This window comes from Calypte anna, chromosome 13, assembly GCF_003957555.1.
Source record: "Calypte anna isolate BGI_N300 chromosome 13, bCalAnn1_v1.p, whole genome shotgun sequence".
Lineage (NCBI taxonomy): Eukaryota > Metazoa > Chordata > Aves > Apodiformes > Trochilidae > Calypte > Calypte anna.
Window position 1 is genome coordinate 11,409,926 of NC_044259.1, and position 18,295 is coordinate 11,428,220.

Consider the following 18,295-nt stretch of genomic DNA (forward strand, 5'->3'; position numbering starts at 1 on the left):
CCTTCCCCCCTCCCTTTCCCCCCCTTCCCCTTCCCACCCTTCCCCTTCCCACCCTTTCCTTTTCCCCCTTCCCCCTTCCCTTCCCCTTCCCCTCTCCCTTCCCCTCTCCCTTCCCCTCTCCCTTCCCCTCTCCCTTCCCTCTTCCTTCCCCTCTCCCTTCCCCTCCCTACCCCTCCCTTCCCTCTCCCTTCCCCTCTCCCTTCCCCCTCTCCCTTCCCCTCTCCTTCCCCTCTCCTTCCCCTCTCCCTTCCCCTCTCCCTTCCCTTCCCCTTCCCCTTCCCCTCCCCTTCCCCTTCCCCTTCCCCCTTCCCCTCCCCTTCCCCTTTCCCCCTTCCCCCTTTCCCCCTTTCCCCCTTTCCCCCTTTTCCCCCTTCCCCCTTTCCCCCCCTTTCCCCCTTTCCCCCTTTCCCCCTTTCCCCCTTTCCCCTCCCTTCCCCGTTTCCCCGTTTCCCCCTTCCCCGTTTCCCCCTTTCCCTTTCCCCTTACCGGCTCAGCACTGCGTTGTGTGTCATGGCATCATGTTGCATCGCAGTGCGTTGCATTTCATTGTGGCGCGTTGCATTTCATTGCAGCACGTTGCATTTCACCGCAGTGCATTGCATTTCATTGCAGCGTGTTGCATTTCATTGCAGTGCGTTGCATTTCATTGCAGCATGTTGCATTTCATTGCAGCGCGTTGCATTTCATGGCAGTGCATTGCATTTCATTGCAGCGCGTTGCATTTCATTGCAGCGCGTTGCATTTCATTGCAGTGCGTTGCATTTCATTGCAGCGTGTTGCATGTCATTGCAGCGCGTTGCATTTCATTGCAGTGCGTTGCATTTCATTGCAGCGTGTTGCATTTCATTGCAGTGCGTTGCATTTCATTGCAGCGCGTTGCATTTCATTGCAGCGCGTTGCATTTCACCGCAGTGCGTTGCATTTCACCACAGTGCGTTGCATTTCATTGCAGTGCATTGCATTTCATTGCAGCGTGTTGCATTTCATTGCAGTGCATTGCGTGGCACTGCCCCTACACTGCGCGGTGCCTGTGCTGAGCTGCCTGGTGAACTGCACCACCCCTGCGTTCAGCAACCGCAGCGCCAAAATGAGCCTCAGGGTATTAAAAAAAAAAATTAAAAAAAGCTTTTTCCTCCCGTTCTCCTCCAGTTTCCTTGTGCCGGAGGACTGCAGCTTGCAGGAACGGAGCCAGCTCCCTGTGTCACGGGGCTTAGAGAGGGCAGGTCTGAGCAGTGCTTCGGGGTCACAGCTTCAGATTTGGGTCAGTAATCATGAGGCCTGCAGGCTTGTTGGCAAAAGAAAGGAAAGGTTTTCATCCCTGTGTGGTCACCTGATGGTGGGCCCTGGAATGCTGTGGGAAGGCAGCAAACGCTGGCACACATGTGAAATGTCCCAAGAGCTTTTGATACTGGCAGTAAACGCAAATAAAACTGAAAGGGGGGACGACACAGGGACAAGCAAGTGTTGCACAGATCATCTGTCTCCAAAAGGAGAAGCAGCACCATTTTACCATACGCTGCACTAATCCATCAATCCCAGAAGAAAGTTTTAACACGGCCAGGAATGTCCTCACCATGGCCATTTTCCTCTCTGGGACATCAGCTCCAAGCTCTGCAGCTAACAGTGAGTGGCAGTCACTCCCCGGTGAACACGTCTCCTGCCTGCAGATTGGAAACACACGCCTGAGCGTCCCTGGGTCTGGAATTCTTGCTTAAGTGCTCCTGGCATCTCCTTCGTTTCAGCACTCAATGTAGTTGGCAATGTAACGATTTTCTGTCTTTTTTTAGCATATTCCTCTTGGGAGGCTCCAAGTTTCTGGCCTGAGACCTGAGAATGCTGTTTGGGGAGCCTGATGATACACACTGGGGAGATGAAGGATGGTGTGGAGCGGGAAGGGCCTGGCTGCAGGCTCATGGGCTGGATCCAAACCCCTTCTCTGCTCCATGCAGAAAACATGGATCGGGTGTCAGAGGCAGCTTTTGGCCTCACAGATGGAGGGAGATGAACGGGGGAGTGTGGTGGGTCCTGCTGCTGGAGGGCTTCACCAGCCTCCCAATGATGGACAAGTAGAAGAAACTTCTGATCTGCATACTCAGTCCTGCATGTCAGCTCTCCAAAAACAGGTGGAAATGAACTGAATTAAATCTGCTCTTTTCCACAAGCCCTGAGGAAAGAGCTCTGTGGGGGTGAGGATGGGGCAGCCTGAAGACAGCCCAGCCCAATGTCCATCCCTGATGGTACTGTCAGTCTGGGAGCATCCCACATCCCCCAAAGCAGCCTGCACCTGGGGAGGCTCCGCTTTGGTGGTCTTATGCCAGCTCTCTCCTGCCCTGAGAACAGGAGAGAGGAAGAAATGACAAGGGAAAGCAGCAAACTGAAAGAAAAAGAGTGAAAGAAGAAGGGATGGGGTGAGTCAAGGTAAGAGCTGCATCACTGTTGATGAATATTACACATCACCCCATGACCTCAGCTGCAGGGACATGATTTAAAGGACTCAGTTAGAAGAGTGAGCAGGAAATGAAGCAATGCTCTGAGATATGGTATCTGGATCAATAGCTATAGGGGGAGGGTGACTAAAGGTAGGACATTATTTGCCAGTATTTTCTTCTCAGACTCAAATGACACCACTGTAAGGCCAGAGCCTTGGTCCCTAAAAGTGTCAGACTTGCCCCAAGTTCTCCTATGAACTGGTAACCATGGTCCAGCTGTGATCCAGACAGGGATGGTGAGAGGTATGGAGCAGGTTCAAACCATCCCAAACATGCCATGAAAGGACTCAGGTCAAGGAATCCCAGTGGTCTAAAGGTTTGTGGGGTTTTGTTCCTCATGTGTCCGGGAGCCCAAGGCAAAGGGCTGGGGATTAACATGGGCAAACCCATCTACAAACCCATGCTACATGGGGCAGGGAGTTTGCACTGTGGGCCTGGGCCTTTTCTGAGCTCTTGGGTGCTGTATGGCTCTGAGGGCACTAGGTCTCTCTGAAAGGGTTTAACCAGAGTCCACTGGTGATGGCATGTAGGGAACAGGTCCTAGAATAGCCACAGGAGGATAAGTGCTGCTTAATAATGGCTTTTTTTTTTTTTTTTTTTTCTCCTCAGGGATGCTCAGAGACAGATTCACATGGCTGCTGAGCTGCTCAGCCCAACCTCCCTCCCCAGGACTCTTCATGTGAAGCATCTCAAGCTGTCCCACCAGGTGGTCTGACACACTGAGATGTGACATTCCCCACACTGCCCTGCCAGGCAGCCAGGAATCCACACTCACATTCCACCAGCCTCCTTCAGCTCCCCACACCCTGGTGCCAAACCCAAGAGATTTCTGCAAATATTAACATTTCTGGCTGCTGCTTGTTTGCCTGTTTATTCAGAGCTATGCATGAAACCTGTCTGATATTCCACACACAGCACAGGGTTTGGCCAAAACAGCTTTGTCCTCTCAGCCTTCCCCACATCAGCCCCAAAACCAGCCTGTTGCCTGGTCCCCAGGTGTAGGGTGCCCCAAAATGCTTCTCTCCTGCATGTGGATGCCTGGCTTGTGGTGAGGCTGCCAAGCATTAACCCAAGTGTTGAGCTGCCTCTGCAGGATCTAAAGCATATGGATACTTTTTTTTTTCTTTTTTTTTTTTAAGGTCTCTGACTTCAGCTTTGTACAGCAGGAATGAGGGAAAGATCATGAGTTCTCCCTGGGCAGGCTTGGCTGCCCAAAGTGCTCCAGTCTTTTCTGGGTTGTCATCCATATTCCATGGTCAGAAAACCACAGCCATGAAATCCTGCCCTGGAGTCACATCACATCCTCAGTTTGCTTTCCCCTGGCTGGTCTGAGGCTGTTTGCAATATTCATTATTTGCTTTAAGGATGGCCTCAGAGCCCAGATCTGTGCAGCACTCCCAGATGTCTCATACAAAAATCTTCAGTCCATTCAGCAGAGATGGAGAGAATTAGTTTACCATCCTGCAGCCTTTGAAAGCCAAGGGATGTTTCTGTAGAAGACCCCACAAGAACAATATATTTCAAGTGCAACCTTTCCTGCAAAGTACAGGTGACTGGGCATAAACCTTCCCCTTTCCTATCTACCTTGGACTTTGCTATCCAAATATGAAACAGTGTGCTCAAAAATTCTCACACATTTTGGAGAAGCTATCATTGCCACTGCAGCTTGGCTTCCTCAGCCTGGAGGCACCCTCCTGTGACCCCAGGCAGGTTTTCAAAGCAGCTCTGTGACCTTGGCTCAAAGAGGGAAATTTCCCTCTTCCATTTTCTTATTGCCACGCAGTGAAATCTGTGGCTGAAGCATTACCCAAGTGGTCGCCAGAAACAAAGTGAAAAAAATTAAGTTACCATTGAGCGAGATAGCTATTTGCTTTAAGGAAATAATTAAAGTATCTATATCTTTGTTCAAAAAGGCTGCACCTCCTTCCTCCAGTTTTGACAGCACAGTACACACGGAGAGCGATGATCTTATCACAGGGATGAAATGATCTTTTTAGAGCCCTGCTCTTTGCTCCCCATTCAAAGTTCACAGTGATTTATTTGTACTAGGAGCTTGGTAGGCTCCTTACCCCTCATCTTGCAAGGAATAACCCGGGGCACTGCCTAGCCCGGGACAGCTGTCAAAACAGCAAATAGCCCATCCTGGAGACACGGCGCCAGGGCCCCCACCACCTTCCCCTTTCTCCAGTTGCCAGGGCTGGCTGCACTCCTCTGCTTTCCTCTGCAAAATGACAATGCACAGAGCTGTGGTCCTCAAACGTGGGTGTCACGGGAGGCTGTGTACCTCCTGCCTGGTGTGAATGTCACCATGAAGGAACGTGGTTTTCCCTGTGGGAAGCTCAGCACCACACGTGGCAGAGGTAACGCTGTGCAAAGCCGTATTTCCCATGGCACCTTAAATATCTTTAATGCCTAGGGAGAAATAAGTCTCTACTCCCTCCAGCCTGAAACTGCTTTCAAAGTGGATTTGCAGGCTCCAGACTCACCTCCCTCATGTGCCTGGACTGAGCTCTTCAGCGGAGGCAGAGAGGAAAAGCAGCTCAGCGAATAATAAATTGCAGGCACGTGCTCCCCTGAGCAGTTGTTTGGAAAGTGTCCCAGGCTCCTCATGCCAAATTCGCTGGCCAGAGAAGCTCAGTGGTATTAGTGTGTTCCAGTTAATTATGGTTGTGAGCTGTCCTTTTCATCGCCTGAAGAGCTGAAAGGAGGACAAACCCAGAGGATTGCCTTTATAAGGCTTTGTGCTTTCTAGCACGGTCCCTGCTCGGCTTATGCGTGCTCCCCTCACACACCCTGGGGACCCTGTGCTTTCTCCTGGGAGACTCAGTGTCACACTTATCTCTCATCATCAGATGGTGGCTTCTGAGTCACATTTCTGAGGAACACGGGCCTGACTGGATTCCCTGGATCAATATCAGGAATGGATCTGACCCCCTGCCCTGGTGTGCACTGCCACTGCCACTGGCACCGTGGAGCTGAGCACAGCATGGATGAGCTGCTCCTTGCTGGCAGCTGATGTAGGTCTCCATGGGGCTAGAAAAGATGGAGCAAGGTAGTTAAGCAGCAAATGCAATCCTACTGCTTCTACAAAGGTGCTCAGACATCAGCCCACCCAGCTCTGTGTGCTCATCAGCCCAACATCTATACTGCTGTTTGTCATCCTGAGAGTGACAGACTGATCCTGAATTTGTAACTTCATTGTGGGACTATGGAGCTGGAGTATCCAACCTGTGAGAGAAAGACCCTGACTGCAGAACGTGCCTAATCAAGATGGGTGATGTAGAATAAAACCCCATGGGGTCAAATTGTCATCCCTCAGCTGTGCCAGCAGGGCTGCCACCACCTCTGCACATCCAAGAGCTCAGTCCCCTGTGGCGCACATCGCCCACTGCTGTGTGTGCCAGGGTGAAGCACTTTTATCATCTTTTTTACATGCAGAGAATAGACTTCAAGTGATTTGCCCAAAGGCAGAGAGGGAATTTGTGACAGACCAGAAAATGCAATCCTACCCCAAAAACTCAGCCAGGTTTCTGGTTCATCCAGAAAACTGCTGGTGTACATAATGTCATATTTTTGCCATCCTGGTTCTGAAGAGCTTATCTGACTGCAATTATCCTCTTCTGCAGACGCTGTTTTCTAGCTGGCTCAGTACACAAACAACAAGCAACAACCCTCTAATAAATGAGCAAAGCTTTGAGTGCAGTGACTTGCAGAAAGAGCAGCTGAATGCAGGGGCCAGCTCTGGGCTGGTGTCTGCCCACAAGAGCCCTGTTTAGCTGCCAGGAGTCAGGATGATCAGGATGATCCAGGGGACTTTGCATGTTAGAGGGAGATTCTGGGTGGAAAGGGAGTGTAAGGGGTAAACTCTTCTTGTGGCTAAACAACATAATTAAATGAGCCCCATGTGTTTGCCTTGAGTGGAGCCCTGTCCATATCTACTCCCAGCTCTGCCAGGAGCTGAAGTGTAGTGATGTGACTCTTCTTTGGTAGGACACAAACCCCATTAATCTCTTTCCATACAGTATTTCCTTTCTTGGCTCACTGTCCCTCCTTGAAGACACACACTCAGTGTCCCTATCCCTGTCTGCCCTGAAGGAGAGCAGAGCTGCAGCAGTCCTAGTCCAACCCAAACAACTCATCTCTCCTCCTGCTTCCCTGGTGCCTCTCATTGTGGTATCAGATTGATCAGGTATTTCAGCAAAACTTTGTCCCTGAAGCTATCTCTGCTCCTCCACTTATTCCAGAAACGTTGATATGGGGGCAAAAAGCAGGTACAAAATGAAAACTTTCCTTTTCTTTTGTATTCAAAGAGAGTGCACACAGCTTTCCATCCTCCCTCCCACCTCCAAGCAGCTTTGTGGCTTATTTAGTTCCCCAATGCATCACAGACTCCTAAATCCTCTGCATCCATGAACTCTGGAGCTCAAACGCAAACAGGGATTTTGTGTTACCACACTATGTTGATGTTTCTGAGGCTGCTCAGCAAAATACTGGCTTGACAGCACAGGAAGGAGCAGTGGAAATAGTTTGGTTACACGCAGGTTGAATAAACAGATGTTTGAAAAATGGAAAGCTGCTTTTTTAAGTATGTCAGTGTTGCTGCTCCAGATGAAGCAGGATGAACTGGAGCATCTGGAAGCCTTGGTAACAGATTTCTTAGAGTTCTCCCAGGGAGCAATCAGATGATATGCCTTTTTTTGACAGAAGTTGAGTGACAGAGTATGGCTTACACCTGCAAGATGCTCAGCCTGAGGACCTGCCTGCTCTCTGAGGAAGAGCAGATTATGGGCTGATGAAAAGGCAGCCCTCTCCTCTGCCTCATTTCTCAGCTTTTTGACATAATTTTGTGCCCAGGAGCACAACATTTATTGTTATATTCTCAGAAAAGTGGGTGAGCAGACTCACTTTTGCCTAATCAAAGCCCAGACACTGGGGAAGGCTTGGGGGCTGCACAGGTCCTTTAAATGATCCCATTCAAATGGTGTGAAAGGATACAAGGCTCCTGGGACACATGAGCAGGTGTTTGTGTGTGACCAGCCTGTGTGTGCAAATACCCCAGGGCTGGAGGTTATGATGGTGCACACAGTGGGTCCTGACACCTCTGCTTGGGGCTGCACAGCCTTCTACACCCAAGGACAATGCAAGGAACCATCAGCATATTTCACCATCCTCGTACTTCAGGCTAGAAAAACCTTTGGCTGCTTTGGGATCTGTTAGCTGCATGGTGAGGCCTTTCTGCAGTTTGGTGTTCTGGCTGCCACAGCCTGTGCCACAGCTGCTCCTCTTGACCCCTCGAGAGGGTGAGGGTGCCCCTTGGCTGCTGAGGGCCTGGCAGCACTGGGGTTGTGTTGCCTGCACTTGGTGCCAGCAGTAATGATGTGGTATCTGGGTGGGATGAGGCAGGCAGGCAGGCAGCCTGTGTCTGCAGGGCTTAGAAAAGCACCCAGCTCAGAGGGAGAGAGCTGGGGAGTGTGGAGGGAGCAAGGACCAAACCCTGGTGTGGTGGCTGCCAGCTGGGCTGACACCCCAAGCATGCTCAGAGCTCAACCTTCCCTTTCTGCTCTGTGTCACAGGAGTACCACTTATGGTGACCTTGTAGATCCCCACAGATAATGGGCAGCCCTCCCTGCCCGGCTCTGTCTGTTCTGCCAAGCACACAGAGGTTCTTTGGCTGTCCAAGTTATCTGACCAAAGAGGTGAATCAGTGTTTGAAAACACTGAAGGGTTTGGTGCTGCCCTTTCCACTGAGACCGTGGGAGAGGATGACCTTGGGCATGGATTTACTGATTCATGATTGAAGAGTTTGCATTTGCTGTCATCCAGCAAACATCACATGCCAAAAATGACTGGAATTCACCCCAAGGTTCACAGCTTCAGGCAGCAGCCAGTTTCTCTCCTGCCAACCACTGCCTTCTCCCCAGGCATCTTACTCCAGCCCAGGGAAGACAAGAATGGGGAGCTGGAGCAAAGGACTCTGAGGAATGGGCAAGAAAAATCTTTTGCCAGAAAGGGAGCAAAGAAGAAACATCTCTCAAACAGAAGTCAACCATCCACTGCTGAGGACCCTGGAGAGAAGGAGTATCCATGCATCCATGCATCCATCCATCCATGCACCCACTCACCAGGAACACAGGGAACAGCATGTACCACTCACTTCTCAAGAACTGCTCTTTATCTCAAATGCTGGGAGACAACAACGGCCCCTTCTAAGTAGGTTTGTGTTGTCCTGCTCCCTTCCACTCTCAGCTTTCCAAAGCAGCTAAACCAACAGCCTCAGGGAAAAGAAAGGGGGAGAAGACACAAAACTCACACAAAAGTCCAGCTAGCACAGCTGTTGGATTTGCCTGGGTGTCAGCACCTGTGCTGAGCCTTGTTCTGCTGAGCCATTGGAGTGTTTTCTTTTTCTCAATGTTTCATGACTTGTGCAGCACAGAAAGTTGCTTGAAACCCCTCCTTGTTTCTGTTCTCACAAAGAAAAGGAAACCAAAGTCCACTGTGAGGGTGGAGAGTAAGACTCTTCTGTTAAACTTCTAGCTGTAGAAACTGGAAGCCAAGGAGAAGTGCCCTTCTCTCCAGTCTCTGTGAATATCTCCTACCCTGGGTAAGCTGCAAGCTCACACATTGCCAGTGGTGGAAATCCTATGCTGGGAACACACCTGACTTCTGCTGTTTGAAGGCAAGACCTTTGGCCAGGTAGAAAGCTGTGCTTCTGCTTCTCTGTGCAACCTGCAGGGTGCTCTCCTGGGCTCTTGTGAGCTTAATTTTGCAAACTTGGAGATGAGGATTCTGGTTTTGTGCCTCTCCTTCTTGCTTGCTCCAGCTGTGCAGTGATGAGCACCTTAGAATAGAAACTCACTCAGGCTCCTAACTCCACACTGAATCTGGTTCTGGAACAGACCCAGATATGGCCAAGTGGCTAAAACCTCTCAGCATTACTTCTATTTGCATCCCAAGAGTACCTTAAGGCCTGTCCTGCATCAGCAGCCTGCTCTGTGCAGGGTGCAGTAGAAGCACCAAGGCAAAGGAGGAGGAGGAAGGTCCGTGAAGGCTCTGCTGAGCTGAACAACCTGCAGAGTTCCTGCTTCGGGGGAGATCCACCCCTGGAGAAGATCATCCCAGCCCCAAACAAGTTTAAAGCTTGAGCAGATGGGAGAGCTGCAGAGCGAGGGGGGATGGACACTTGCCCTGGTCAGTGGCACAGATGATGAGCCTGCAGACCTCCAGCTCCAGCCACTTCTCCCTGGAGAGGAAACTGGAGGTGGTGGAAAAGCTTCTCTCTCCTCGATGCAAGAAGCCCCTCAGTGGCTGAACACTGTATAAACAGCAGCGGCAGGCTCCCTCCCCCTTTCCGTTCCTGTTTGTTAAACACACGCTCCCTGCCTTCCTCTCATTCAGGAGCTAACACAGCAACCAGCTTTGTGAGACAGGGGCTGTCACTCACCCTGCAAGAGGGTGCTCTCCAGATGCTCGGGGTGAGGTGACGAAGCTACCCCCAGGAATGAAACACTCTCCAGCATCCCACATCCTTGCCTGACTTCCTCATTTTTCCGAGGAGAGTTGCAGAAAAGTGCTTTTCACCCCTTTGCCACAGGTTGACTCCCAGAGAGTGGAGAGGACGAAGTGCTCCATCCCGGCCAGCAATGAGACAATAACTGAGGTGAGAGCTCGGTCGGTGCCCGGAGGAGGAGGAGGGGGACACTCTGGCCTTTGCAGGTGGGTTGGGGTTTGTCCCAGCAGCAGGGCTGAGATGGGGCCAGGTCTTAGCCATGCCACATGGTCCGAGCAAAAAAGGTCCAAGTATCTTTGAGAAACTGAATTTGGGGTCCAGCAGCCCTGAGAGCTGGGATAGAGAAAGTCAACATGAAATACTGGCAGGAGAGTTCTGAACGGTCCCCAAGCAGAGAGTCTGGGAAGGAGGATGCTGAGTGAGGTTCCTCCTGCAGAAACCAGGTATGTACAGCTACAGAGCAGTGTGCTGCAGGTGTGGGGCTGTCAGAAATCCTGATCTCTCCCACAATCTGCTTCCTCTTTTCTTGGCACGAACCTCCTGTCAGCTCCTCCATGCTGGGACTGCACACACTGCTGGGACTCAGTTGCCTGCCAGAGATCAGTGACTTCAGAGAGATGTGAAGGGAGACAGGGGACTGGAGGAGGAAAATTGGTGCTTCCATTCTTCCTGCACTCATTGCATGTTAATTCTAGAACAGAGGGAGCCTCTTCCAGTTCTATTGAAGCCTGCATTTCCCCTACAGAGATTCTGATCCATCCCAAAGCAGGACACTGGATTTTCTCTCTGGTGGTTCTCTGATAGTAAGGCTGTTATTTCCCTCCCTTTTCTCAGCTACCCCAGAATCCCTGAATTTCAGGAAGCAACAGGCTCTCCAGGTTAACCAGGATCCTTCCACTGGGCTGTCTTGTCCCTTCTGCAGCCCTTGGTAACTCGTGTGGCTCCACCACAGTGTCACCCGCTGAGCTCTGTCTCCCAGCCAGCCTTGCTCTGCTCCCCTGGGGTGACCCTCAGGGCAGAAGGCCCTGCATGATTTCCCCCTGCTTTCCACTGGAGAAATTTCCAGGAGAAAGTGTGTGTGCCTTCCAAACCAGCCTCTTCTCATCACCTTTCTCATGCCGTCCTGAGCTGAGTGATTAAGGCATCCTCCTTGACTTGTCCCCTTTGCAATCCTTTGTGGCTCCAGCCTATGCAGGGACAAGCAAACGTGTAGAGTGATGAAGCACGGGAAATCCTTGGTGAATCTTCTACTCACACTTTGTCTTTCAGTGTTGGTTCTGTCTTGGGGTCCTCCAGGAGCAGCCCTGGGGTCCTGGAGCTTTGCAAGTTCAGGGGTGGCAGTGTATGTCTGATGCCATTAAGTTTCTTCACCACTGGGCAGACCAGGACAGGTGATTTACAAAGCAGATGCTTGGCAGGTCAGAGGATCTCCCCTTCTGTTGTATTGACATAGGAGGGCAATTACCCCTTCATTGGAGATGGAAGTACCTGGGACAATTTCTATCTGCTCTTTGACTTCAGAAAATCATCCCAGAGCTGCTGTTTGCCCTGAAACCTGTCCATCATACAGAGAAGGCAAAATTCCCTCCCCTCCATCATTCATACTTTGCATTTTCATGCTGCTCCTGAAATCTATTTTCAGGTTTTATCCTGAGAGGTGCAGAGTCCTCTGTGGTAGTGAGGACAGGAGGCTGGAGTTAGCAAACTTGGGATCTGGTTCCAGCCCTGCCATAGATGTGCTCTGTGGCCTCTGGCAAGCTGGTTAACCTCTGTATCTCACTTTACTGTGTTCTCCTCTTTTAAGTGCTGTATTGTGGGGCTGAACACTGATGCCACTCCAGTGCCATAGAGGAATATGAAAGTGGTAGAAGGTGGCTTGCCCCATGGTGACCACCATGTTCCTCTTTGCCACAGACAGATATCTGAGAGCTGCCAGATTTGGTACTGGGGATAGGGATGACTCCATGCTCCAGACTGGGCTGATGGAGATAAAGGGGTTTCATGAAGTTGAATTTCTTTGGAGGAAGGACACAGCATGGAATAAGTCAGTGAGCCAAGCCATGAAAATATCCACAAGCCTCAGCCTGCATTTCCCAGTGCTGCAGTGAAAAGAGTCTGTGGCTGCTGTTAGCCAGATACAGAGCAGAGAGCAGAGGCTGGCACAAGTCCCTTCCCTCCCTCCTTTCAAGTCAATGATAACTGTGACAGAATTGTAATTCTCAGTCATGCTGTGAGCAATGTTTGTTCCTATTTCCCTCTTTTCTGCACCCCTTGTCCCTGTGCTGCATGTTTGCTGGCTACAGTGACCTCAGTCTCGCTGCCTGGGACAAAAAAAAGGAATTTTTATTAACAAGCTCTGTTTTATAGAGCTTTCTGGCCCACTCCTTCAGCACTGCCTTCTGAACTCTTCCAGGCTTTGCAGATGTCTCTCCTAGGTCTGGATGCTCCCTGACAGATCTGAACCAGCCTGGTGTGTGCCTGAGGCTTCAACAGAGACACAGAGGGAGTTGGGGTATCCCCAGGAAGCAGAGGTGGCTGTAAGTCCCAGGGCACTGAACCCAAACCCTCTGTAGGAAAAGAGTTTTGAGGTGCCACTGTCCCTTGCAGTCACCAGCAGTGGTGTGCTCAGCAAAGGGTTGATGTTTCACAGCTCCTCTGTGCTTCCTCCTCCTCTTCCCTGCTTTCTATTGGCACAGCTCTCCCTGCCTTGTTGGGAGCCATTGCTCGCCCTGCCTCAGGCTAAACCTCAGCTGGAGGTCTGCAGAGAAGAAAGGGCTTAGGATAATATTCTGAGCCTGCACTGATGTTTTGTTCCTCCCAAATCAGGTGGCTTTCAGCTCCAAGGATTTTCCATCTAGCCTGGCAGGCCTGCTGGGCACAGAAGCACACGCCTGGCAGCAGCCTACACATAAGCCAGCACTTCCATTACTTGCTGGAACAGACCTTGGTTGACTCCTGGCAGCATCCCTGCAACCTCCAGGCAATCCCTGGAGTGGGAACTTCTATTATGACCATTTTGTCTCTTAATTAAAATGCCTTAATTGATTTTTAATAGTCGCCCTTTGGAAAAAAGAAAAGGCAAACCAAATCAAATAATAACTCCATTAAGGCCATTTTGTTAGGAAGCAAACAGCTCCAATAATCATGATGTTCCTGGCTACTCTCAGATGATGGGTAGCTGCCAGTCTCCAGCAAAAGGAAATAGCCTGAGATGTGAACATGGAAACTGGCAGCTGGTTGGTGGGTGAGATGGGGGAAAAAGGGAAGGGGGTGTCCACTGGTTTCGTGCCAGGACTTGGGTACCTAAGATCAACAGGACAGGCAAGCCACAGAAAAGGGAAGTGACAAATTATAGTGATGAAGTAATAGAAAGCTAGAAAGTATATACTAGAAAGTATAAAAAAAACCAAGCAGCACACAGGGAAAGGCTGGGGCTGTACCACCTTCCCAGGGCCCTGACTGTTCCCCTGCTCCATTTTCCACTGTGTTGGCTGCATGGGGCAGCTTTTAGCTCCTTCCTCCTGCCTTAGAAGTTGGGACCTCACTTGCCAGTTCGATTACTGCTCCAGGGCTGGCAGCAGTGTCATCGAGGTCTGAAATGACCCTTAGGCAAACCTTCACTCCAGCAAATTCAGCCACTTTTACCTCCTGCTGCTTAAAGCTCCCTCCCTACCCTCTCAGCAGTAGCTATACAGCCTCCATTATCACAGTACCTGGACCCAGATTCATTTACAGGAATCAATGGCATAAGTTGGCCAGCAGACAATTTAGGCAAACCAAAGGACATGGAGAGGTCAAGAGAAAGCAAGCATGCAGGCAAGGCCAGTTCACCACAGGCAGCTCATCTGCCAGGCCACCAGAGGGGCCCTGGTTCACAGGCAGCTGGGCAGCTTCCTGGGACCAGCTCCCCAGGAGGAATCACAGCCCTTGCTCTGAGGAGCCATGAAAGAACAAACAGCCATTTATTATTCATTGCAATGTAATTGCTGACACCTTTACTATCTTGCCAACATTATTTTATGTTGCTTGTTTAAGGAAGTACTTTAAATGGAGGTGCTTTTCCCAGAAAGCATTCCTCCTTCTGCAGGACAGGCAACCCTTAAACATTTGGCTTGCAGGGCATGGACCTGCAGAAGGCCACTCAGCACTGCTCTCATCTCCCCTGGCACAAACCCACAGCAACTCCTTCCTGGTGGAGGCTGAGAAAGTGCCCAACAGGCTGCCCCTGTGCCCAGCTGAAATAAAGCCCTGTGCCTCCCTCTCTCAGTGTCAGGACATTACACCCTCTCTCCACAGGAAAGAGAAAATCTGATGCTCTGCAGCCCACCCTGCTTGGGCAGAGTGATGACTTTTGCTGAAGTGTGCAGTGGGAGTAGGGGTCCCACCCAGAGTGCTGGGGAGAGGAAATATTCCAGAGGCCATGTCCATCCCTCTCAAGATGCCCTGGCAGCCATTCCGAGACATGGAGGCTGAGGAGGAGCCAGTAACAGAGCTGGCTTTTCTCCTGCCGTGTTTGGACTGAATGAAAACCCAGCAGTGACAACACTGCTGTTACAACAGCACCAAACGCCAGCTGTGGGTTCCAGGCTGACTCAGTTCTGGCTCATCAGTCGAGCTCCCTGCTCCCAAAGCCATATTCAAGCAGACCTTGGAACACCAGGAGGCAAGAGGCTCACTGACACCAGGGCTTTGGCTCCCTGGCCTCTTTGCTCCTGGATGCTCAGCAGCAGCTCTGCAGGAGGCTTGTTCACAGCTTCAGCTGTTTGCCACCCCCTGCACATGAACATCTCTGCAGGAGCTCCCTCCTCTGCAAAGCTGGAGGATGCCCGAGTGTCACTAAAGCTTTATTTCCTTAACAGATATTGTGATTAGCATAACACAGGTTTTCTGATTGGCACAGCACAAGATTTCTACCAGCAGACTCAATGTAGTACAATCTACAAGTTGCATAATGCAGAATTTAGAATGCATCTTACAGTTTCTCATCACCTGGCCTCAATGCAGATCAAGTCAAACCTTAATACTTGGTATTAATATCAGAATCCTAATCTATAATTAAAAATCAGATAAAGAAAGATGAGGTCCTTGCCCCATCCTCAGAAGCAGGGGGTGGTGGGGTCATGGGCCTCACTGTACGGTATCCCTCTTAGGACTTGAAACTGCTTGATTTTAGGGTCACAAACACCAGGATGGCTGCCTGGGGTCTTCAAGGTCAGCAAGTACTCAGCTTGGGACCTGGGGACCTTGAGACTGGCAGGAAGGGGAAGATGAAAACTGTTTGGTTGGTCTACTTGTTTCTCAGAACCCTCAGGGCCTGATAATGAGGGAAAAGGAATGAATATGTGACCTGCTTGGTCACAAAGAATGTCTGCTTGCCTCATCAAGCCTCATCAGCTATGCTAACCATGTTACCAGGGGTCTGAAGCAGGGGGTACTGGTCACACTGGGTTGATTTGGGTGGTGGCATTAGCAGGAGCAGTGGTAGAGACTCATGCAGAGACAGGGTGACAGATACTGGCACCCAGAGAGGTAAGAAATAAACTGGAAAAAACCAGGTACACAATATGGAAATAATGGTTATGGGGAGCTGGAAAAAAGCACCTTGAATTTAACAGTGTCCTGTTTTTTTTTTCCTTTCCTAATTCTTAAGGAGTTATTTTTGCAGGCAAGCAAATTTGATCAAAAATGACTGACACCAGCATCTATTTCTTCTGTCAGTCCCAAGAGGTCCCAAATTTTTGTCTTGTTTGAAGCAACTTCCCTGTTTTGCAAAGCCTTGCCTGAAGAGCAGGAGAGGCATTGTGCAGAGGGGTCCATGAGCAGGAGGTCTTTTCAGGACCTACCAATCTGGCCCTGGATGGTTGAGGGATTTTTTACTATTCAATTCAAATAAACAGAATCTCAGAAACTTCTGTGAAGACTTACATTTTTCCCCTGATCTTTCCTTGGGGAACTGGTATTCAGTTGATCATTGGCTCTAACAGGAGGTGTAAAAGACCTGAAAGGCCATGCAGTGTGAGGAAGGGTGAGGGGATCAGGGAGAAGGAAGGAGGATGCCCCTACTGCTGCTGTTAAGCCCCAAATGCCACGTGGAACATGCCCTTTGAGTCTCTGTTCTTGCAGATGTTCTGCTGTCTCCTGTACTCTCTCTTCTGCTGTGTCTGTGTTCCAGACCTCCTTCTCCATCTGACAGAAAGTCTCAGACCAGGCATGGGACCTTTGGAGGGAGCCAACAGCACCCTCACCATGGAGAAGTCAGCATTGGATGGGAAGCTGCCAGAGGGTTGGCATGCCAAGGAATTTGTCAGTCCTAGCCAGGATCTCTCTGGGTCCCGCAGTGTTATGATGGACAGCACTAAGATCCTGGGGGTCCAGGTCATTCTGATTGCTGCTTACTCCCTCATCATTCTGCTGGGCTTCATTGGCAACTCCTTGGTCATCTACATCATAGTGAAGTACAAGACCATGAGGACTGTCACCAACTTCTTCATAGCTAACCTAGCCCTGGCAGATCTGATGGTGGACACTCTCTGTCTGCCTTTCACCTTAGTGTACACACTGCTGGATGAGTGGAAGTTTGGAGCTGTTCTTTGTCATCTGGTCCCTTATGCTCAAGCTCTAAGTGTCCATGTGTCCACACTCACCCTAACAGTGATTGCCCTGGATAGGTACAGGTGTATTGTTTTCCACCTGGACAGCAGGATTTCCAAGAGGCTCAGCTTCACCATCATAGCTGTCATGTGGCTGGCAGCAGCTGTCCTAGCATGTCCTCTGGCCATCTTCAGAGAGTACCGCTACGAGGAGATCCCCTCCATCAACCTCAAAATGGCTGTCTGCTCAGAAAAATGGCCTTCTGGTAATAACAGAGATGCCACAATCTACAGCCTCTCCATGCTCCTCCTGCAGTATGTTTTTCCTCTTGCAATTATTTGTTATGCCTATACCAGGATCTGGTTCAAGCTGAAAAACCACGTCAGTCCCACTTCTAGGAATGAAAACCAGTGCAGGAGGAGGAAGACAACCAAGATGCTGGTGATGGTAGTCGTGGTATTTGCTGTCTGTTGGCTCCCTTTCCATATATTCCAGCTTGCCATCGATCTTGATCTGGTCCTTATCTTCCATGAGTACAAACTCCTGTACACTGTGTTCCACGTTGGGGCCATGTGCTCTACATTTGTCAACCCCTTGCTCTATGGATGGATGAACAAGAACTACAGGAATGGCTTCCTGATGTTCTTCCGTTGCCAGAACAAGCCAGAAAGCATCCACACTGAAGGCTCAGTCAGAGGCAGGTCGTACATTTTCAGGGCAAACACCCTAAATGGGAGCATCAAACAGACTCCTGGCAATGGACCAGTGCCCACAGAGGTTTAGCACTGGGACATCCACCTCCAGGACTGCACCCAGACATGGTCTTGGGTGAATACCTTTTTTTTTTTTGGCAGGACATTGTGTTGCCAAAACATTATATAGCCACTGCAGCCACATAGAAATACTTTGATGTATCTTTCAAAACAATAAAATCTGGTGTATTCTGTCTGACCAAACAAATTTTTTCTTTCTCTGCCTTTAAATTATACTTGCAGAAGCACAAAAAAACACCACACAGAGAAGGCTTTCATTTAGCCAGCAAAATATACCCTTTTTGCTATTTCCATTTACAAAAGTGGGTTGCTCAACCTTTTACCCCCTGACATACTACACACTACAAATACAGCTTTACTGTGCTTGCTTGTTCATCTGCATGTCTCCTACCCCAAAGCCTTAATGATCCATCTTCAGCTAATGCCAAGAGAAGGGAGACCTATACTCTTCTGCAAACGTGGGCTGGTTGCTGCCATCACTCCATGCCTGGGAAGGGAGTGGGCCAGTGCAGGTTGAGGCTGGGCAACCCATAATCTCTTGCACAGTGTTTGCATCAATCTGCCTTTGCAACCCATGGGATGAGCTCTCATCCTCAGAAAGCCCAGGAGGTGGCAGTGACACTACTTACCACAGTTTCCAAGTGCCAAAGCAAGGCTCTGGGGACACCTCATTTAGCAAGGACATCAGCAGGTAGAAAAGCAGGTAAGAAAGGGCTGGGGCAGCTGATCAAAAGGACTGAAACCAAACCTAGGGCAATGGCAGAGGTCATCTCCTCCAGACTCTAAGATGTAGCTTCTGCCATGCAATAACCTGACAGGTGCCAGCATGACCAGAGAGGCAAAACTGCCAATGGCACCATTCTCCAAGGTGACTGAGGGGTTTTAAAGATTGACTCTTTCAGGGGTGGGAGGTAGTATGGATCTTTACACAGATG

The 18,295-nt window shown here is 50.1% G+C and overlaps 1 protein-coding gene across 2 annotated transcripts; it reads left to right on the forward strand.

Moving 5' to 3' along the window:
- Nucleotides 1-10,026: 10,026 nt before the first annotated feature.
- Nucleotides 10,027-17,454, forward strand: LOC103535797 (neuropeptide Y receptor type 2). Of its 2 annotated transcripts, none has more exons than XR_003988127.1 (2): nt 10,027-10,146; nt 12,823-12,948. XR_003988127.1 is itself a non-coding variant. In XM_008501901.2 (2 exons), exon 2 carries the CDS (start codon nt 16,207-16,209, stop codon nt 17,368-17,370), a length of 1,164 nt encoding a protein of 387 aa, XP_008500123.1. In that variant the 5' UTR covers nt 10,027-10,146; nt 16,169-16,206; the 3' UTR covers nt 17,371-17,454. The 2 variants fall into 2 exon arrangements, 1 of the variants encoding a protein (XP_008500123.1); XM_008501901.2 differs by lacking the exon at nt 12,823-12,948 and adding an exon at nt 16,169-17,454.
- The last annotated feature ends 841 nt before the right edge of the window (nt 17,455-18,295 follow it).

Coding starts and splice junctions, on each gene's coding strand:
- LOC103535797 (XM_008501901.2), top strand. CDS start 16,207: ATGGGACCTTTGGAGGGAGCCAACAGCACCCTCACCATGGAGAAGTCA.